Below are 19,734 nucleotides of genomic sequence, written 5' to 3'. Positions count from 1 at the left end.
CATGTTTTAATTAACTATAGACCTCTGGTTAATACGTAACTTCAGCGGTCTGACATCATCTCATTTCAGCCCTTTGTATAGGTCATACTGTGGTGGTAATGAAATTGCTGATGAATCTTACACAACAGTAGACTTAACAATACAATACATTTACGTTTGTGCCATGGCTTAGAGTAAGTGGGCTATCAATAAAAGAAAAATATTAGCTTAGAGAAAATCATCTGTATGTGTAGTTGATCAACTCAAGTATACATACAATGCAACGTGAAAGTTATGATGAGACATACATCCGAATCATGTTTAAAGTTTTCACCAGTTTTAGACACACGGTCATGCTTTATCTGAGTAACAGGATGTGCAAAGTATCTGATAACTGTAAGAACACTCATCAGTTCCGTTCACACTAAATTATCAGAAACAATAAAAATATCTACATTTAAATTTGGATTGCAAGTGCCTTTGTTGCAATATATTATAAATTAGACCCAACATAATAACCAAGAAGAAAGCGAGTCTCGGTCAAACAATTAGAGGAATGCAAATTTCACACACCGAGCACTTATTTACATTTCGATTATATTTATACCTTTTTATAAAATACAAAACAAAAAATAAATGATTAAATAAAATAGTTAGCTAGTCTTCTCTTGGTAAAGTATTTGACAAGTGTTATATAATTACTTCTAGCAGTGAATTTTATCAGGATTCACAAGAGACAAGGACCTTATATTATGTAGTAAAACAGAAAACAGACGTTGTCATACCCTGTGTCATGCTATTGTTTAGATGTTAAAGAAAACAACTTACTTGAATCAAATGAATGAAGGACAATCTACCAAAGCTAAAACTTTTGATAAAAAAGCTGCAGCTAGAACTTCCGCTGGATTTGGACACACGAAATAGCATCACTTCGAAAGATGAATGCTGCTGTTCATGTTTCCAAAGAAATATTAACGTCATGCGGAGTTCGAATTGTAAATGATTTCCCAAATGGATTTGTCTGGTAATAAATGGTGTTTCTCTTGTGTATAGCCTATAATTTTAATGAGCTAAACACGGTTAAGAAAATACTCATGCACTTGACGTTTTTCCTGAAATTATCAGACATATGAAAATTAGGAAATTTATTACCATATTTTCCATCATTTTGGATTTTATTCAGTCGCATTATAGGTTTAACACTTAGGCCCTTGGAATCACTGACGAGTCCTTGGGCCACATTGGCTAAATGATGCATGCGCGTTCACTGTTTGGATCTGCTGTATCTTATCTAAAGTCACTATTCACTTGTCTGTGACACAATTTTCTTTATGTAATAGGATTCGCAGATATACACGGTCATTCAGTTCTTCCTTATCGTATTGATACGATTAAGCAAAAATCAAATCTAGACGGAAAGTATTTACATTTCGAAGCAGAAGTGGGCTTTATAAACGGTTCCCGAAACAAGTTGTTGTACACACGAACCAATTAGCCGGGGTTGCGCTGCTTCATTACCTGGTGGGTGGGGCTCTCAATGAAAAGAAGGCTACGTGGACGAAGATTGGTTAGTTTGTTTGTCGCTACTAGGTATAACTAGGAACACTATTTTAACATGGTATTATTTTCTTTATTGCTACTTATTTTAGATGCTGTCGAAGATAAAAAAAAACATTCATGTTGTCGAAAAGAATGACGTCATCCAATCTTAATTCAATGGAGTAGCAGTGACATACAGGAAACGTTGCACAGGAAGAAGAAATTGCAACGAACAAGGAAGCTGTTAAGACTGATAATGTTGAAAACAAAGAAAATGTATCGGGGAAAAACCCGTTAATTGAATTACCTGGTCTTGAACGTTCGTTTAAAACATACCTTTAGTATCTAAAGCTTATTAAGTCATCAACTTGATCAATCATAACTTCTAAAGCTAGGCTTTCTCTTTAGTTATTTTATCTCATTTTTACTGAAAGACAAATTAGGAAGTTATCTGATGTTACTAATTATAAGTGTGATTCAGAATAAAACAAACAGTTAATAATTACAATGTGCAAGCTGTGTAACAAACTTACCTTTTGCCAGGAAACTCATATAGCAGGTTCACCATAGAAGACAACGCGTCTCCCCACTTTTTTTCTGATAGGATTTTACCGATACAGATTTGTATTAAATCTATTCACGATCAACATAAAACGTCTGAAATATGTAGCATGCAAAAATCGTTTTAAAAACTCGGTTAACAATGTATTCAATGAAACTTCTGGTGTCAAAACTGCATCCACAGTCAAGGTGATCTAATTTCATTCATCAGTCTCTGCAGGTATCAATCATACACATGTTTCTATATATCTAAAAATGTATCAAGAGAAGGGAGATAACTCTGATCTGTTTAATAAGTTTGATAAGCAACTCTTAAGTGAGGAAAGAAAAAGATTTCGACGGGAAAAAATGGGGGATATATTTTAGTGTTTGTACGCTCAACCCCAACACAGGTAGCTATTTTATCTTTCATACTAAACGTCATGTGTTTGATATTGTAAATTGTAAATTTTTAAACAGGTAAAAGTCCGTTATGATTTTTTTTATCATGTGCCTTTCGGATTAGCTTTTTTTCGTTGAATTTTTGCGTGTGAATAAAGAAATATACAGAAAATAACATTATATTAACTAAATATAATGACGTTAAGAATACATATGTAGTTCTGTATCACAATTGAAATCGAATTGTTATAGTTTTTATAATAAAGCATTGCATCAGTTATTGCTCTTATATTGAAAGTGTTGAATGGATTGAAATGAAATATAAGGATTAACTTTCTAATTTGTTCAGATAATTAGGGATACCTAGAGTAGAACCCGAGTAAATTACACAATATCAGCTTCGCCACTTATTCAATATACCCTAGTGCAGCTGTAGTTTTCTCTCGATGAAAAAATAGAAGACAAAGATAATACTTGTAACTTCATGAGAAAAGAAAATGTCATGGTTTCCAAACGTTTGCTATGTTGCTATAATTGAAAAAGTTATGAAAAAAACCCTTGCCAGAACCTCGGGTTTCAACCTGTTTTATGACCCTTGGATGAGGCCTCGGCAGATTGTCGGATTTCAACATATTTTGTGACCCTCGGATAGAGCCTCGGCAAACCCTCGGTTCCACTATATTTTGTGACCCTCAAGTGGAACATCCATATCCTACGAACACGATAGAAACATATCTTACACTCGTTCATCTATACATGTCCAAGGCATGTGAAAGATGGATCGCAAGAAAGCATCAATGGAGACTTGCTAACTTAGAGCATCAACGACCTACATAACTTCCATTTTTGGGGTGTTACCTATGATGACACCTTGCTTTATCATTAAACATATCATTACCATTATCATGAAACCTCCAAATCAGTTCACATCAGCCGCGTTAGGATTGAAGATTGGCGCTATGAACTCCCTCACCAACACTATTCTCGGGCTGATTATTTATAGCGATGATAGGTTTCAGGTCTGCTTTGGAGGGCTTGTTAGTTGGCCAAGATGTTGAATACTGTCCCTATTAGTGACTGGCAAACTACTGTGCGGAAATGGAAGACGGAAAATTAAAGCAGTATAAATGCAAATATCTTACTTTTTCTTTGTGAGGCTCAAACTTTTTGATGTCCTTTCGTAACTGATATGATGGTTTTGTACTTGAAAATTTAGTATAGTATTTGGTTATCAATCTGAGACAGTACTTTATTACTTTTTTTATCTAATGAAGTAGATTTTGAGGAAATCATTTTCTACGAAGAAAATAGTTCTCTCATAATCATATCCTAAATTTGAACATTTTCTGTCTTTGCGAGGATGTCGAACCGGACGTATGAAGTGGTACTTCGACCACTTGTGAATCATGTATCATTGGCTGTGTCATCAACCGGATGGGCGAATAGCTTCAATGACGTAACAGACAAAATAAGTATATATACATTCATTCTTAAGTTCATGTAATAATTTGTATAAACCACTATGGTGAGTTCAGTCGTAGGTTTGTGTTTGGTTTATATGATGAATGTTGCACTGACCGGTGCCTTAGTTTTGATCACCGGCAATGTGTCTCCCATACCGAGAACCTGGCAGGAAGGAATGCGCAAATCAGACTGTCATTTACTTGGACGTGAATTCATCACAGAAAAAGTGGAAGACATCCGAGTACGAGGGATTACTGATAATAAACGGTATTGGATTGGGGCATATGTCAACTACACAAAGTGGATGCATTTAAGGGGATGTTTTCAAACAAATATTCAAGGATTGTTCTCGAAATTAGGAAGCCATAGCGTCTCTGAATGTTTCAAGTTTTGTGGTAAACATAGCGTTGGATTATCAAGGGATCGTTGTGTTTGTTTGAATAGGGGATTTCCGCCCAGAGGGAGTGAATATTGTGCTGCAACACCATGCCCTTTGAACACCGGAGAATTTTGCGGTAGTGATGGTGCGTTAGGGACACGTACTTGTCTTTGCTGGTATACGACCATTAACAACCATGAAGATAGTGATAGCAAAATTGGAAATTGCAAAACAGTTACACATCCTAATGGCATAAGTCTACTTGAGACAACAAACTGTAGTGAAAAACATATGTATCTTTGCGAAAAGGAAAGAGACGGGACACCAAAATTGGTTGAGCGCCATGAATACAAGAATTGGACAGAAGCGGGGTTTTCATGTCATCAGAACGGACAACAATTTTATGACGGACGACTCGTGAATAGACCAATAAGACCTCCGAAGTTTTGGGTAGGTATATTTCGTAAACAGATATTTAATTGGGCAACCGACACATCACCAAGAGCACACGATGACTGTTTATCAGCATCCGTCAACAAGGAGGGCAAACTTACTCCATTGGTGGAGAAGTGCGATTCTCCGTTACCTCTATTATGCCAGCTAAACTACAGCGATTTGACACCTTCCAATGAAGAAACAACCCCACCGACAGGCAATGGCGGATCAGAGGGATATGAAGTCACCCAATGGTTGATCGGGCTAGTATGTGGTATAGTGTTTACAGCATTGGCTTCAATAACATCAGTAGTTATATTCCGATACTGGAAGAAGAACGTCGACCACCAGACTTCAAACAATGGACAAGAGGTTGTTGATACAGCCTCTGCACATTATGAACAAATCAGTGTTGGAAACAGCGAAAGTTACATTTACGACGTATCCTGGCGTTCCGCCAACACGCATGACTATGCAACAATACTGAGATGAAGTAGCTAAATCCCCGAGAAATAAAGAGATACTTTCTGTTCATGTTCAATGAAGACATTGATTATTTACTATCAATTAAATCCTTCGTTAGCTAAAGTAAAGGGCAATTAGATAGTCATGAACAATTGTGTTACTAAGGGAGAAAAAGCATTGATAGCTGTAACCTTCATTTCATATATCTACGTATTCTTTAGTTTACTTCTTACATCGTGCGAAGTGGTCCATGTTAACCTTATGTTTATTAAGAATAATATTTCCCATCATTGCTACTCCAATTTGAAGTTAAAAGGCCTTAACGACATCAGCATTCAGCAGAATATTTTCAAACGTGAAATATAAATTAAAGATATACCTGTTGTGAAAAACGTATAAAGAAAATTTAGCTCGAAAGCATGTTAAGTAGTTTATGTCTATCTACACAATTGCTATTTCATGCATATTACCATATAGAATTTTAGTACTTGTGGATCATGACTGGTCAACCTGGATGAAACTTGAGCTTAGCTAGTTGATATTAGAATATGTGTAGTTGTTGATATATATTTTGCCATCCATAGAAAAGTTTATAGCGAGCATTATGCGGTATTGTGTGTAGTATTTCTAAACCAACAAACTGCACACATGTGATCCACTTTAAACGAAAGTGTTGTGAAACATCTTTACCCTCAATAAACTTACCGCAACACGAAAAATGGAAAATATCTTGACCGACAAAATATCTTCTCGAGCTTTCAGTTGGAATCAAAATCATACTAAAACTCCGATATAGATTTGTTCTAAAATAGATTTGACACTTTCAATTTTTTTCTGGATCTTGTTCGCTGTTTGGGTCGAGTATAGATAAAGGTTTCTGTATTTTCGAATAAAAATCTTGCATATTTTCCAATTTGGAATTGTATTGCTTTGTCGCAGTAGCGAAATGTATTTCTTATTAAGTGATAGACTTAAACATATGCCAAAAAAGAAAGTGGCAGGATTTTTCCAGAACAACATTATTTGTGAGAAAAACTGAATTTATAAAGCATGTCAAAAGTGATATACTATGTGTACAATCCCGAAAAAAGTTATATTGTTTCAGGTGCCTCAGTACAAAAGCTATACTCCTGATGTGCTAAACTTTTTCGTTCATATAACATTGAATTTGTAAAAAAAATATTCTGTGAGTAATTCTGTATTGAAAACTTTTTATGTCACTAGTTTTGAGTCATTTGCCTCACGAAATGGAAGAGTATAAATGTCTTTCCAGTTGTGATGCCTTAGAAAATTATCCACAATAGTGTACCGCCTTTCATGAGAATGTTGAAGAAAGGTCAATACAGTTGATAATAGTTTGTGACAGAAATACTTTGACGGTTGCCTCAAATTATTACGCTAAACGTGATCAATATTTTTCCATAATTAGTTATCATTCTCTCCCAGCCTTTCAGTATTACACTTATAATACTATTAAAATTTATGAAATTAATATTTATTTGGTTTTTCTTAATAAAACTGTTCAAAGACATATTCCATGCTTGTCTACTACGTTTTAAACATTTAGAAGATTACTTCACTACACAGATTTTTGAAGAAGATTTATGTAGTTTTTCCATAAGCTTTAATTTCTTTATTGAACCACTGAGGCTGAGAGAGAAAGTTTTCTGTGGCTGCCGGGTAGGGTTCGTAAAGGTTTCCCCAAATAGACGTAATTTCCTTCTAGAGTTTTCCAAAATTGTACCTATTTTCTACCTCTCATAGTCCATCTTTAAAACCACCCACTAAAATATTCCTGTTGAGTTTATCAATTTAAAATTTGGATTTTTTTGGATTTCAACATGTGGACTAGGTATATCAGTTAGTATTTGTATAATGATAGGAAATACTAACGTCTTGATAACAGTCACTCTGCTAATTATAGGGAAATTCCTGAAAAACCAGTCTTGGAGAAGTGACATGATTGACTTTAGGTTATAAATTGACAACTATCATTGAAAAAGTTTCCAGGTGAACATCATTTAACATTGTTCCCTTCGTATTGTAGAAAAGTTGATTTGTTCAATAAACATCATTAAACAACATGGAACCACATTGACGATCAACACACCTCGAATAACACCTCTGGCCATGATGAGATTTCACAGAATATCAGTACCCCGCATGAACAAGAAAAAATCCAGCAGGCGCGCGCCGTCCTTGTCACGCTTACTGGCCGTCACGCAACAAAAACAAAAAATAATGTTGGCTTCGTGCTACCTTGCGTATCCACATCTAGTGTAATACAACCAGTTCTTTTTGGTAAGATCAATAATAATAACGTTCCATTAAATACAGTTGAATTTATTGACTTATAAGACGAGCATAATGAACTGCAGATGAAACATAAAACTTACGCAATATTATTACGCATTTATCTATATTTTATATCTTTGATAATGATAAGTCGAAACTTGTAGTAAAGGAGAGATATATAAAGTTATTTTTGTTAGAACAGAAGAAATCGAAAAAATAAAAATTGTACAAATTACGGAATAGTACATTCTATCTATAGTTATATATATTAACTACATGATGCCCGTCACTATACTTCCCTTGTCTGTCTTCATGTTAATCTTCATGATGATGTTTATGAACACATTGATATTGCGTAATATGGATGTGTTGGAGTGTGAGTCCTGTTAATATGGATGTGTTTGAGCGTGTGTCCTGTTAAAATGGATGTGTTGGATTGTGTGTCCGGTTAATATGGACGTATTGAGGGGTGTGTTCGGCTAGTATGGATGGGTTGGAGTGTGTGTCCGGTTGATATGTGTGTGTTGGAGTGTGTGTCCTGTTAATATGGATGTGTTGGAGTGTGTGTCCGGTTAATATGGATATGTTGGAGTGTGTTCAGTTAATATGGATGTGTTGGAGTGTGTTCGGTTAATATGGATATGTTTAAGTGTGTGTCCGGTTAATACGGATTTGTTTGAGTGTGTGTCCGGTTAATATGGATGTGTTTGAGTGTGTGTCCGGTTAATATGGATGTGTTGGAGTGTGTGTCCGGTTAATATGGATGTATTGAAGGGTGTGTCCGGTTTGTATGGATGTGTTTGAGTGTGTGTCCGGTTAATATGGATGTGTTTAAGTGTGTGTCCTGTTAAAATGGATGTGTTGGAGTGTGTGTCCGGTTAATATGGACGTATTGAAGGGTGTGTCCGGTTAGTATGGATGGGTTGGAGTGTGTGTCCGGTTGATATGGATGTGTTGGAGTGTGTGTCCTGTTAATATGGATGTGTTGGAGTGTGTGTCCGGTTAATATGGATGTTTGAGTGTGTGTCCGGGTAATATGGATGTGTTGGAGTGTGTTCAGTTAATATGGGTATGTTTGAGTGTGTGTCCGGTTAATACGGATATGTTTGAGTGTGTGTCCGGTTAATATGGATGTGTTTGAGTGTGTGTCCGGTTAATATGGATATGTTGGAGTGTGTGTCCGGTTAATATGGATGTGTTGGAGTGTGTTCAGTTAATATGGATATGTTTAAGTGTGTGCCCGGTTAATACGGATTTGTTTGAGTGTGTGTCCGGTTAATACGGATGTATTGAAGGGTGTGTCCGGTTAATATGGATGTGTTGGAGTGTGTGTCCGGTTAATATGGATGTATTGAAGGGTGTGTCCGGTTAATACGGATGTATTGAAGGGTGTGTCCGGTTAATATGGATGTGTTGGAGTGTGTGTCCGGTTAATATGGATATGTTTGAGTGTGTGTCCGGTTAATATGGATGTGTTGGAGTGTGTGTCCTGTTAATATGGACGTGTTGGAGTGTGTGTCCGGTTAATATGGATGTATTGAAGGGTTTGTCCGGTTAGTATGGATGGGTTGGATTTTTTTTGTCCGGTTAATATGGATATGTTTGAGTGTGTGTCCGGTTAATATGGATGTGTTGGACTTTGTTCGGTTAATATGGATATGTTTGAGTGTGTGCCCGGTTTATATGTATATGTTTGAGTGTGTGTCCGGTTAATATGGATGTGTTGGAGTGTGTGTCCGGTTAATATGGATGTGTTGGAGTGTGTGTCCGGTTGATATGGATGTATTGAAGGGTGTGTCCGGTTTGTATGGATGTGCTGGAGTGTGTGTCCGGTTAATATGGATGTGCTTGAGCGTGTGTCCTGTTAAAATGGATGTGTTGGAGTGTGTGTCCGGTTAATATGGACGTATTGAAGGGTGTGTCCGGTTAGTATGGTTGGGTTGGAGTGTGTGTCCGGTTAATATGGATGTTTTGGAGTGTGTGTCCTGTTAATATGGATGTGTTGGAGTGTGTGTCCGGTTAATATGTATGTTTGAGTGTGTGTCCGGGTAATATGGATGTGTTGGAGTGTGTTCAGTTAATATGGATATGTTTGAGTGTGTGTCCGGTTAATACGGATATGTTTGAGTGTGTGTCCGGTTAATATGGATGTGTTTGAGTGTGTGTCCGGTTAATATGGATGTATTGAAGGGTGTGTCCGGTTTGTATGGATGGGTTGGAGTGTGTGTCCGGGTAATATGGATGTGTTGGAGTGTGTTCAGTTAATATGGATATGTTTGAGTGTGTGTCCGGTTAATACGGATATGTTTGAGTGTGTGTCCGGTTAATATGGATGTGTTTGAGTGTGTGTCCGGTTAATATGGATGTGTTGGAGTGTGTTCAGTTAATATGGATATGTTTAAGTGTGTGCCCGGTTAATACGGATTTGTTTGAGTGTGTGTCCGGTTAATATGGATGTGTTGGAGTGTGTGTCCGGTTAATATGGATGTGTTGGAGTGTGTGTCCGGTTAATATGGATGTATTGAAGTGTGTGTCCGGTTAGTATGGATGGGTTGGAGTGTGTGTCCGGTTAATATGGATGTGTTGGAGTGTGTGTCCGGTTGATATGGATGTATTGAAGGGTGTGTCCGGTTTGTATGGATGGGTTGGAGTGTGTGTCCGGTTAATATGGATGTGTTGGAGTGTGTATCCGGTTAATATGGATGTGTTGGAGTGTGTGTCCGGTTGATATGGATGTATTGAAGGGTGTGTCCGGTTAGTATGGATGGGTTGGAGTGTGTGTCCGGTTAATATGGATGTGTTGGAGTGTGTGTCCGGTTAATATGGATGTATTGAAGGGTGTGTCCGGTTAGTATGGATGTGTTTGAGTGTGTGTCCGGTTAATATGGATATGTTGGAGTGTGTATCTTGTTTAATGTATACATTAAAATCTTGCAAAAGACAACAAGTAAAACACACGCTTCAGTGAAGCTAAAATCAGTCAGTTCAAAATGTGCATTTTTCTATACAACTTCGTTTTCAGGAACATTCATATTACTGAGCAATAGTGGATTTGCATTCAGAAATTTAGAAAAAAAAGAATACCTTACTGCTCATGGAATTTAACCTTGCATTATGAGTAATACCAATCATTTAATTGAATCCCTATGTACAGCGCATGCTGTTTCGGTAATAACATTACTTATAAAATTTTGCCCAGCTATCCAATTAAACAACACGATACACACACCATTGCGTAATGGCCATCAGTAAGAGAGCATTATTTAAGTGGATTGGCAATGTATCAACACAAGTATTTATACACTACAACGTAAAAGTCATCTTGATGAGACATACATCTGTATCGTGTTAAAGTTGTCGCCTGTTTTAGACACACAGTCATGTTTATGGAGGAGTAACAGGATGTATCTAAGAAGATAAAGATATTCACTTGGAGCGCAAGTATCTATGTCAAGACATGTCACGAAATTGTGTATCAAAGTTCGAGTACGTCACGATGTAACACTATGTTTAGACATTGAAATATAGATAATAATATTGATGTGCTCGCCTCTTATTTTAATTTCGATTATGTTATCTTAAAAATAAAAACGAATGAACTGATCTTTGCGAGATATCATACAGATTTCAAATAAATAAGATGGATTATTCCTTGTGTTTGAACTTTTACGCACCAGTCTCGGCCACTTCTAGTCAGCTAATCTTCTCTTGGTAAATCAATTGATTACTGGGGATATTCCTCAGCTATATCATCAATAAATGGTGTCTATACGAGTTAAACAAGAAAAAGGTTGTAAAACAGGTTTTACTTATGTCATATTTTGTTCATGTTCATGAAAAAATGAATGACATTGACAACCTAAAACCTCATCATCGACAATGTAAGACCTCGCCATTGACAATCTAAGACCTAATCATCGACAATCTAAGACCTCGCCATTGACAATCTAAGACCTCATCATTGACAATCTAAGACCTCACCATTGACAACATAAGACCTCACTTTCGACAATCTAAGACCTAATCATTGACAATCTAAGACCTCGCCATTGACAATCTAAGACCTCATTATTGACAATGTAAGACCTCGCCATTGACAATCTAAGACCTAATCATCGACAATCTAAGACCTCGCCATTGACAATCTAAGACCTCATTATTGACAATCTAAGACCTCACCATTGACTATCTAAGACCTCATTATTGACAATCTAAGACCTCACTTTCGACAATCTAAGACCTAATCATTGACAATCTAAGACCTCGCCATTGACAATCTAAGACCTCATCATTGACAATCTAAGACCTAATCATTGACAATCTAAGACCTCACCATTGACAACATAAGATCTCACTTTCAACAATCTAAGACCTAATCATCGACAATCTAAGACCTCGCCATTGACAATCTAAGACCTCATCATTGACAATCTAAGACCTAATCATTGACAATCTAAGACCTCACCATTGACAACATAAGACCTCACTTTCGACAATCTAAGACCTAATCATTGACAACCTAAGATCTCACTTTCAACAATGTAAGACCTCACCATTGACAATCTAAGACCTCGCCATTGACAATCTAAGACCTCATCATTGACAATCTAAGACCTCACCATTGACAACCTAAGACCTCACTTTCGACAATCTAAGACCTAATCATCGACAATCTAAGACCTCGCCATTGACAATCTAAGACCTCATCATTGACAATCTAAGACCTCACCATTGACAACATAAGACCTCACTTTCGACAATCTAAGACCTAATCATTGACAATCTAATACCTCATCATTGACATTCTAAGACCTCATCATCAACAATCTAAGACCTCACTATTGACATTCTAAGACCTAATCATTGACAATCTAAGACCTAATCATTGACAATCTAAGACCACACCATTGACAATCTAAGACTTCACCATTGACAATCTAAGACCTCGCCATTGACAATCTAAGACCTCATCATTGACAATCTAAGACCTCACCATTGACAACCTAAGACCTCACTTTCGACAATCTAAGACCTAATCATCGACAATCTAAGACCTCGCCATTGACAATCTAAGACCTCATCATTGACAATCTAAGACCTCATCATTGACAACATAAGACCTCATCATTGACAATCTAAGACCTCACCATTGACAACATAAGACCTCACTTTCGACAATCTAAGACCTAATCATTGACAACCTAAGATATCACTTTCAACAATCTAAGACCTCATCATTGACAATCTAAGACCTCACCATTGACAATTTAAGACAAGATCATTCACAATCTAAAAATCATCATTGACAATCTAAAACATCATCATTGACAATCTAAGACCTCACTATCGACAATCTAAGACCTCATCATTGACAATTTAAGACAAGTTCATTGACAATCTAAAACATCATCATTGACAATCTAAGACCTCACCATTGACAATCTAAGACCTCACCATTGACAATTTAAGACAAGATCATTGACAATCTAAGACCTCATCATTGACAATCTAATACCTCATCATTGACAATCTAAGTCCTCACCATTGACAATCTAAGACCTCATCATTGACAACATATCGACGTTTAACCTTTTATTCAAAGACTCCGTGTAGCTATAACTTCCAAGTTAAGACACGAAAAAACGTCACACCGGAAGATGGGTAGTGCTGTTTTAACTATCCTAACAAATTTCCAAACGATTTATATATATACATGTGACTTTGTTTGAGCATTCCTTTGTCCCATCGCGAGTATACAACATTTTTGGCTTGAACTTGGCACAGGTATTAGCCAATTTCTTTTTTGTAATGGAATAGCTCTGATTGCCTTAAAGCAATTCTCTAGAAATTGATATATCTTTCATGTTCTATTAGATATAGGCATGCTTTCTATCGTCACAAGGTGATTAAACAGATTTTGATTGGACAAAGCGGCGTTATTTCGAATATTTGGCTGTAACGAAAACTATGCGGATTCTGCATAAGAGAAGGTTTTGTGTTGTTATATGTCGACCGTGGATATATCACGTATGATAATCAGGCTATATATCGAGTAAATACAAATAGTTAATATGGAGAGTCAACGGTGGCAGTAAAGGAATGTTTATGACGATACAACTGTGTACGTTAGAAATCAGGAAAAACGTCTCCTTCTTGTCAACAACGGTGCGCATCTTATGGAGGCGTGTGACATAAATAATTATAGATTCTAATATTTTGATATTAATATTATATATTATATATTAATATTTTAAAATCAATACATCTCCTGCCAATTAAGAAGTTATAATTGTAGTCAGCAAGACGAAAATGTCGCATTTTGCGCATTAAAGTGTGATAGTTTTTAAAATTGTCATAAATCATTTATCAAATGGAAGCTCGTGATATATTACAATGCAATCTGTGCCTGTGTGACGTCAGTTCATCATGGAAACTTGGGGCCATAATGGGTTATATTACACGTGTAATACGCAAAAATTTAATATTCACTGAATCAAAAGGCAGTCATAGGCTTAACATAAAGTGCATGTAGTCCTACTTGTGTCAATGCGGTTTGTTATGAAACGAGACCATGGAATTCACACCCTCAGAAGCTTCATATATTGATATAAGGGCAAGGTGCATGTCTGGTGTAAACCTAAATCGAATGCAAGCGGATTTCCTTGTCTTTTCTATATAACCTTACTATAATATTCAGGCAATATCAAATCTGAGTAGACGATAGCGGTATTGATATGTGTTCTTAAACTGTCAGCACAGTGTTATCTTTGTACTGATATATATATATATATATATATATATATGATTTCCTGGTAGCTGTACAAATAGAATGGCGTGCTGCAGGTATATATCCCTTCTGATCAAGGTATTGGGATTTTTATGTTGTGGTAATTGTATGGACGTGACAATGAGTGACTCTAACGTTACATGGGAACATGCCAACCAAGTGTCTGGTTGTAGACTTGCCGGACTGGACGAGACCGGGAAGTTCAACATCACCAACAAACATGTCTTAAATCAGACGGGTCCGTTAGACGCTTGGATCGGAGTGCACGTGCGTTCACCTCAGTGGGTCAACATTACAGGCTGTTTTCATTATAATGCCAGTTTCAAAAATGGGATTAGAAATGAAAGTATTGACATATCAAACGATCTAAATCCTGTAAAGGCTTGCTTGGGAAAATGTTCTTCAAGTGAGTTTGCGATAACGAAGACGACGTGTTATTGCTTGGGTGGTAGGACTTACACACGTGGTCATTCCTGCCCTGGACATGTGTGCGGGCATCGTAACGACAGTCTCTGTGGTAATAACACGTGTGTGTGTGGATATAGACAATTTAACCCGGGTAATGATTTAAGCAACAATGGGAATTGTATGACACTTACTAAAAATAACAACAGGTATGAATTTATTCCCAAACATTGTTCTTCTAATCATACGTTCGTGTGCAGTAACACAAATCAAAACAATCTAGTTGTTTACGGGACAGGGAATTACGGAAATTGGAACAATGCTCTTGCAGTGTGTGCCCACAATAAACAGTTACTTTCGGGATTAGATAAAAACAATACCGATATATTCACAACCACAAGAACTGTTATACAGAACAATACTTCCTACTGGATAGGCATGTATAAACTTCAACGTTTCGATTGGAGATATAACAACATTGGTCACGGACAATGTCCAGCTCTACATATTTCCTCAGAAAAGACGTTGTGGAAACTACGACTAAGAAATTGCTCTACTCGATTGCCAGTCCTCTGTGAACAGAATGACAATGTTATCAGTACAACACAATCAGAATACAATACAATGACAATTATTGATAAACTGAGTACACCGAAGAATAACTTTTCTAAAGAACCCTTTTCACCGGATCAAACCTCTTCAAATCTATCTCTTCGAACAACACCGCTCTCTGTTACTGATATAGCGCGGTCGTCTTCTATCCTACTTCCTATAATCGGTACTTCTGTAACTCTAGTTATCGCCGTCGTTATCATTGCCGTCATATGTCTGATAAAACGTCACCGCGAACGAGAAAATGAGCGTTCTGACAATTCCGTTTCACACAAGAGAGAGAACATGTCTCCCAAGTATGATGAAATCGATGTGAGTCAAATCAATGCTATGTGCTCGGATGTGTTGGATAATGTTGGCAAAACCGAAGCTAATGGTTCGTATACATACAATCATTTAAATAGTGTGAGGCATGTTAAGGATTCGGTCAACGATGTGTACGATCACACCGGTGACTTTTGTTCGCAATATGATTCTTTTGGGAAAGAGGATATTAAAGACGATCAGGCTTACTTTGAGTATGATCACATTAAGACCACATCAGCACATGATGGTGCAGCCTGCTACAGTAGCTATGACACTTTGGAACAGCTTAGATAAGACCAAAACTGCCTGTCTGTCAGTGGACGAAAAGTATGATCATTTGTGATCTTTAAGTCGGGATTAGTGAGTTTTTTTTTGTTTTTTGTTTTTGTTGTTTTTGTTTTTTTGGTCTGGTCATCGTGAATCATTGTTTTGATTCCATCTGTATTTCACATAGGATACGCCGATAAACTGCTTACATTAAATAGTCCTCACATTGTTAATATGATAGTGAGTACAAATATTTACCTAACTGTCAATCTTAGGAAAATTTTGAAATAAAACATTCGACATTAAACAGGCACAGGAACTATAATTTACTGAATATGTAATTCATTGTATTCAAGAACCAATAATATAATCAAATAAGTATCACAAATTTTATTAAAAATGATCGGACGACGAGATTTTGACATCATTCGAAATGTCTCGTCTTCATAAAAAATGTTTTATATATAATCGTCTATTTTTTAAATGAAGCATCATTATTAGGTATAATTTTTCTAACGACTTATTAAGTGATAAGTTATGGTATCATTTTGATCTATCTAATCACTATGTCAATACCTCGTATGGGGAAGCATTACAACGACTGTTTCATATCTCATAACCTGTACGTTTAAGTTGCTTTACACATATAAATATTGATTTTTTGATACACAAGCAACTACGGAGAAAAATAAATTGATATATATAAAGCATTGTCTATAAACATATTTTGATTGACAGAGGTCTGGACAATTACAGAACGGTGTGCCTAAGAAAAACGTAGAGGTGGCTAAAATAGAACACATTCTCGTTTTACTACCAATGAAGGGAAGGTGTGAACGTTTCAAGTACTGTAGTACTGAACAAAGTATTGATAGTATTGTACTGAAGTACTTCACCCAATCGAATTCCTTAAATTTATGCAACAAGCTCTCTGATTGGCAGAGCCAAGTCTAGATCGATTGTGGGTGGAGCCAGGTGAAAAAATACTGTGCAGACATCGGCATTTTACAAACACTCGACTGTCGCGAGAGGTTAATTGGAAGAGTCCAAGTCAAGGGTGGCTTCAGATCAGATCTAATTGGGTTGTCCCATTTGTTTCGTTCTACACCCAATGATACCTTGCTTTTCCATCGATGGTACAACGAGAAAACGAAAGTTACTCAGTACTAAACTAATTTACGTACAAAATATATACCAACAGGTTAGATCACTGGGACCGGAGAATTCATAACATCTTAACAGTGAATATAGTCATATAGTCATTCTGTACTAGTTTTATTTATTTATTTATTTTTTTGAAAGGGGGGAGGGGGGGAGGGTTGGCTCAAAATATTTCGGTTTAAGCCCAAGCTCTATTATATGTAACAAAGAATTACGATTTACCTGGGACCTCCTGATATATGCCGATAATTCATACTGCATTAAAAAATAAAGGAATTCTGTGGTCCCATATATTTTTTATTTTATTTTTTATCTTTCCATCGAAAATTATACATATCCGCAACATGTGAAAAAACTTTGAAGTTGTTTGGGCGGAATATCTAGAGCATTTACTACTGCAAGTTCCAGAAATTCTGACACAAGTCGGGTATTTGCCCGCAGCCTCTGTCTCATGACATTGAATACATATTCAGTTACGTTGTATTCCGGGGAATAAGGCGGCTGAAAAACCAGGGACACGCCATATTCTTTCAGCATATTTCTTAAAATGCGCTCTCCCTGTCTATGGTGATGAAATCCACAATTATCCATCACAACCACATCGCCTTGTACAAAAACAGGATTCCCCATATCGTTCGTATCGGACATAATTTCGTCGAAGAAAATTTTGCGTACTGTTGCCGTCGTCGGACATTTTTCCAGCGATTACTTAGTAATTGTTATGTAACTGATAGTGTACATTAACAGGAGAGGTCAAGGTCACGCCGACCTGGACAGTCGACTTTCATATCGCTCCGTAAAAACGCCGAATTTTCTCTACAGAAACAGAGTATAACAACCTTATATTTGGATATGGGCTAGTTGATAGCTTTATCTATCGGAGTGAAAGTGACGATCTTGTGTATTTTCACTAGAAAATACATATTATGTGTTAATTAATAGTTATCATGGACTGACCGGCAGAACTTGACCACTACTCAGCACTACTGGTCTCATACGTAGCGCCTTTATGTAGCACGCTTGCCTGGTACGCCTTTGTGTGTGTAACCAACTTACATAGTCGGACGTTGAAATTATATATATAATATCTGTTTATTCCATCTGGACGTTATTCACGATGCCTCCGAGTAAGACTCGTACCCAGAGTGCCACCAACAGAAGCAGCGGTATTGGATCTAATCCTACCGAAAAATCTACGGACGAGAGACTTGATGAAATTTCTATGATTCTCAGGACACTTATTACTGAGGATATTCTAGACGCAAAACTCGAGAAACTAAAGATTGAGATACAGAGAGAGCACGCGGAGAGAATCGAGCTACTGGAGAACAGAGTCTCAGATCTTGAGGATGAGAATACGGATCTCAGACTCACAGTGTCGAAATTGGAGGAACAGTGTGAAAAAGTCAAGGAAAAGCATAGTGAAATGATTGGCAAATACAATGGCCTTGAGCAACAGGGACGAAAGAATTCTTTGAGGATTGTTGGGATCCAAGATGAAAACACGAAAGAAACTGTAGAGGACTGTGTTCGCTCGGTTGTTACATTTGTCCGTGATACTTTGAAGGTTCCTGTGCAGGAGAGAGATATTGACATCGCCCATAGGCTGGGTAAATTTAGTGCCTCCAAATCACGGAACATTATTGTAAAGTTTACACATAGATGGAAAAAACAGGAAATTCTTCGTGCCCGCAAGAAGCTGAAAGGAACTAACTTTGTGGTGTTTGAGGATCTTACGCGATTAAATTAGCAGATACTCAAGGACGCATACAGAATGAACTGTGTAAAGAACTCCTACAGTTCTGACGGAAAACTGTTCGTGGTTCTTACTAATGGGAAAAGACGAAGACTCATGTTTGACACGCCACTGGAGGAATCATTCCTATTAAACGATGACAACTTCAGGAACTAACTGTGCCATAATAGAGATCGGTAAGGACTTTACACCAGTCATGTGAACTGGTGCCGATCTCTCAGACAAGCTAGTGTCTCAAAGACCGACGTTGTCTGGGGTTTTTTTCTCTCGTATATATAATATAATGGTTGTGGCATACATGTATGTGCGATGTGAGTGTATAGAATTCATGGGATGTAATGGATTAAGGACTTCCTATTGCTTATAGGGTGAGTTGCTTTCGTTTGCTTATGGTGATCTAATTTTTCCCCATGTACTTATATTATGATCTATTTATTTATCTATTACCTTATATATATCCCATTCATTATTATTTGATTTAGTATTTTTACAGATATATAGATATATATATATTCTCTATTTGAATGATGCCATAATAGCCGTATTCATTTTCCTTGTAATACCATGTATTTCCGGAAAATTTGATCCGGTCCGGTTTTTACCCTTATGTTTAGTCTGTACATTTGACTTCCGGCTATCCGTGATAACAACAAGCAGGCCTGCTCTCAGCTGGATTTTGTAAGTGCTCAGTGGTGGTCCAGTGTGTCTTGGCCACTCAAAAATGCTTTTACTTACACCTCTTTCATTTCTTCTCTGCAGAACTTTAATGCTCCTTTTTCTTCTACCTCATCTGGATCTAGAGATGGTTCTCTCGACTACTAGCTTTCTCTCTGCCGCTTTCCTGTTTCTCGCAAGTTTTTTTATGGTGAAGCTTTTTCCTACTGGTGATCACATATATCACTTCGATTATGGATGAATTAAATATTCTATCGGCTAACTGTC

General features: G+C 37.0%; 2 protein-coding genes across 2 annotated transcripts; both read left to right on the top strand.

The window, feature by feature from the left end:
* Positions 1-3,982: 3,982 nt before the first annotated feature.
* LOC132559418 (uncharacterized) lies at positions 3,983-6,644 on the top strand. Its single transcript, XM_060224031.1, has one exon. The coding sequence runs from the start codon at positions 3,983-3,985 to the stop codon at positions 5,228-5,230; it is 1,248 nt and encodes a 415-aa protein (XP_060080014.1). The 3' UTR covers positions 5,231-6,644.
* A 7,683-nt stretch (positions 6,645-14,327) lies between these two features.
* LOC132559426 (uncharacterized) lies at positions 14,328-15,902 on the top strand. The gene is made up of 2 exons (XM_060224040.1): positions 14,328-15,281; positions 15,348-15,902. Exons 1-2 carry the CDS (start codon positions 14,328-14,330, stop codon positions 15,900-15,902), a joined length of 1,509 nt encoding a protein of 502 aa, XP_060080023.1.
* The last annotated feature ends 3,832 nt before the right edge of the window (positions 15,903-19,734 follow it).

Source organism: Ylistrum balloti, unplaced genomic scaffold (genome assembly GCF_031769215.1).
Source record: "Ylistrum balloti isolate Yb309-2 unplaced genomic scaffold, AGI_CSIRO_Ybal_v1 Utg370910, whole genome shotgun sequence".
NCBI classification, from domain to species: Eukaryota; Metazoa; Mollusca; class Bivalvia; order Pectinida; family Pectinidae; genus Ylistrum; species Ylistrum balloti.
Note: the sequence above shows the minus strand (reverse complement) of the source record. Positions and strands in the feature narration are given on the sequence as shown.

Excerpts from the sequence above, each read along its gene's own strand:
- LOC132559418 (XM_060224031.1), top strand. The coding sequence starts at position 3,983 with ATGGTGAGTTCAGTCGTAGGTTTGTGTTTGGTTTATATGATGAATGTT.
- LOC132559426 (XM_060224040.1), top strand. The coding sequence starts at position 14,328 with ATGGCGTGCTGCAGGTATATATCCCTTCTGATCAAGGTATTGGGATTT. Across the intron at positions 15,282-15,347 it reads TCTGTGAACAGAATGACAAT|AATAACTTTTCTAAAGAACC; the intron begins GTTATCAGTACA and ends AGTACACCGAAG.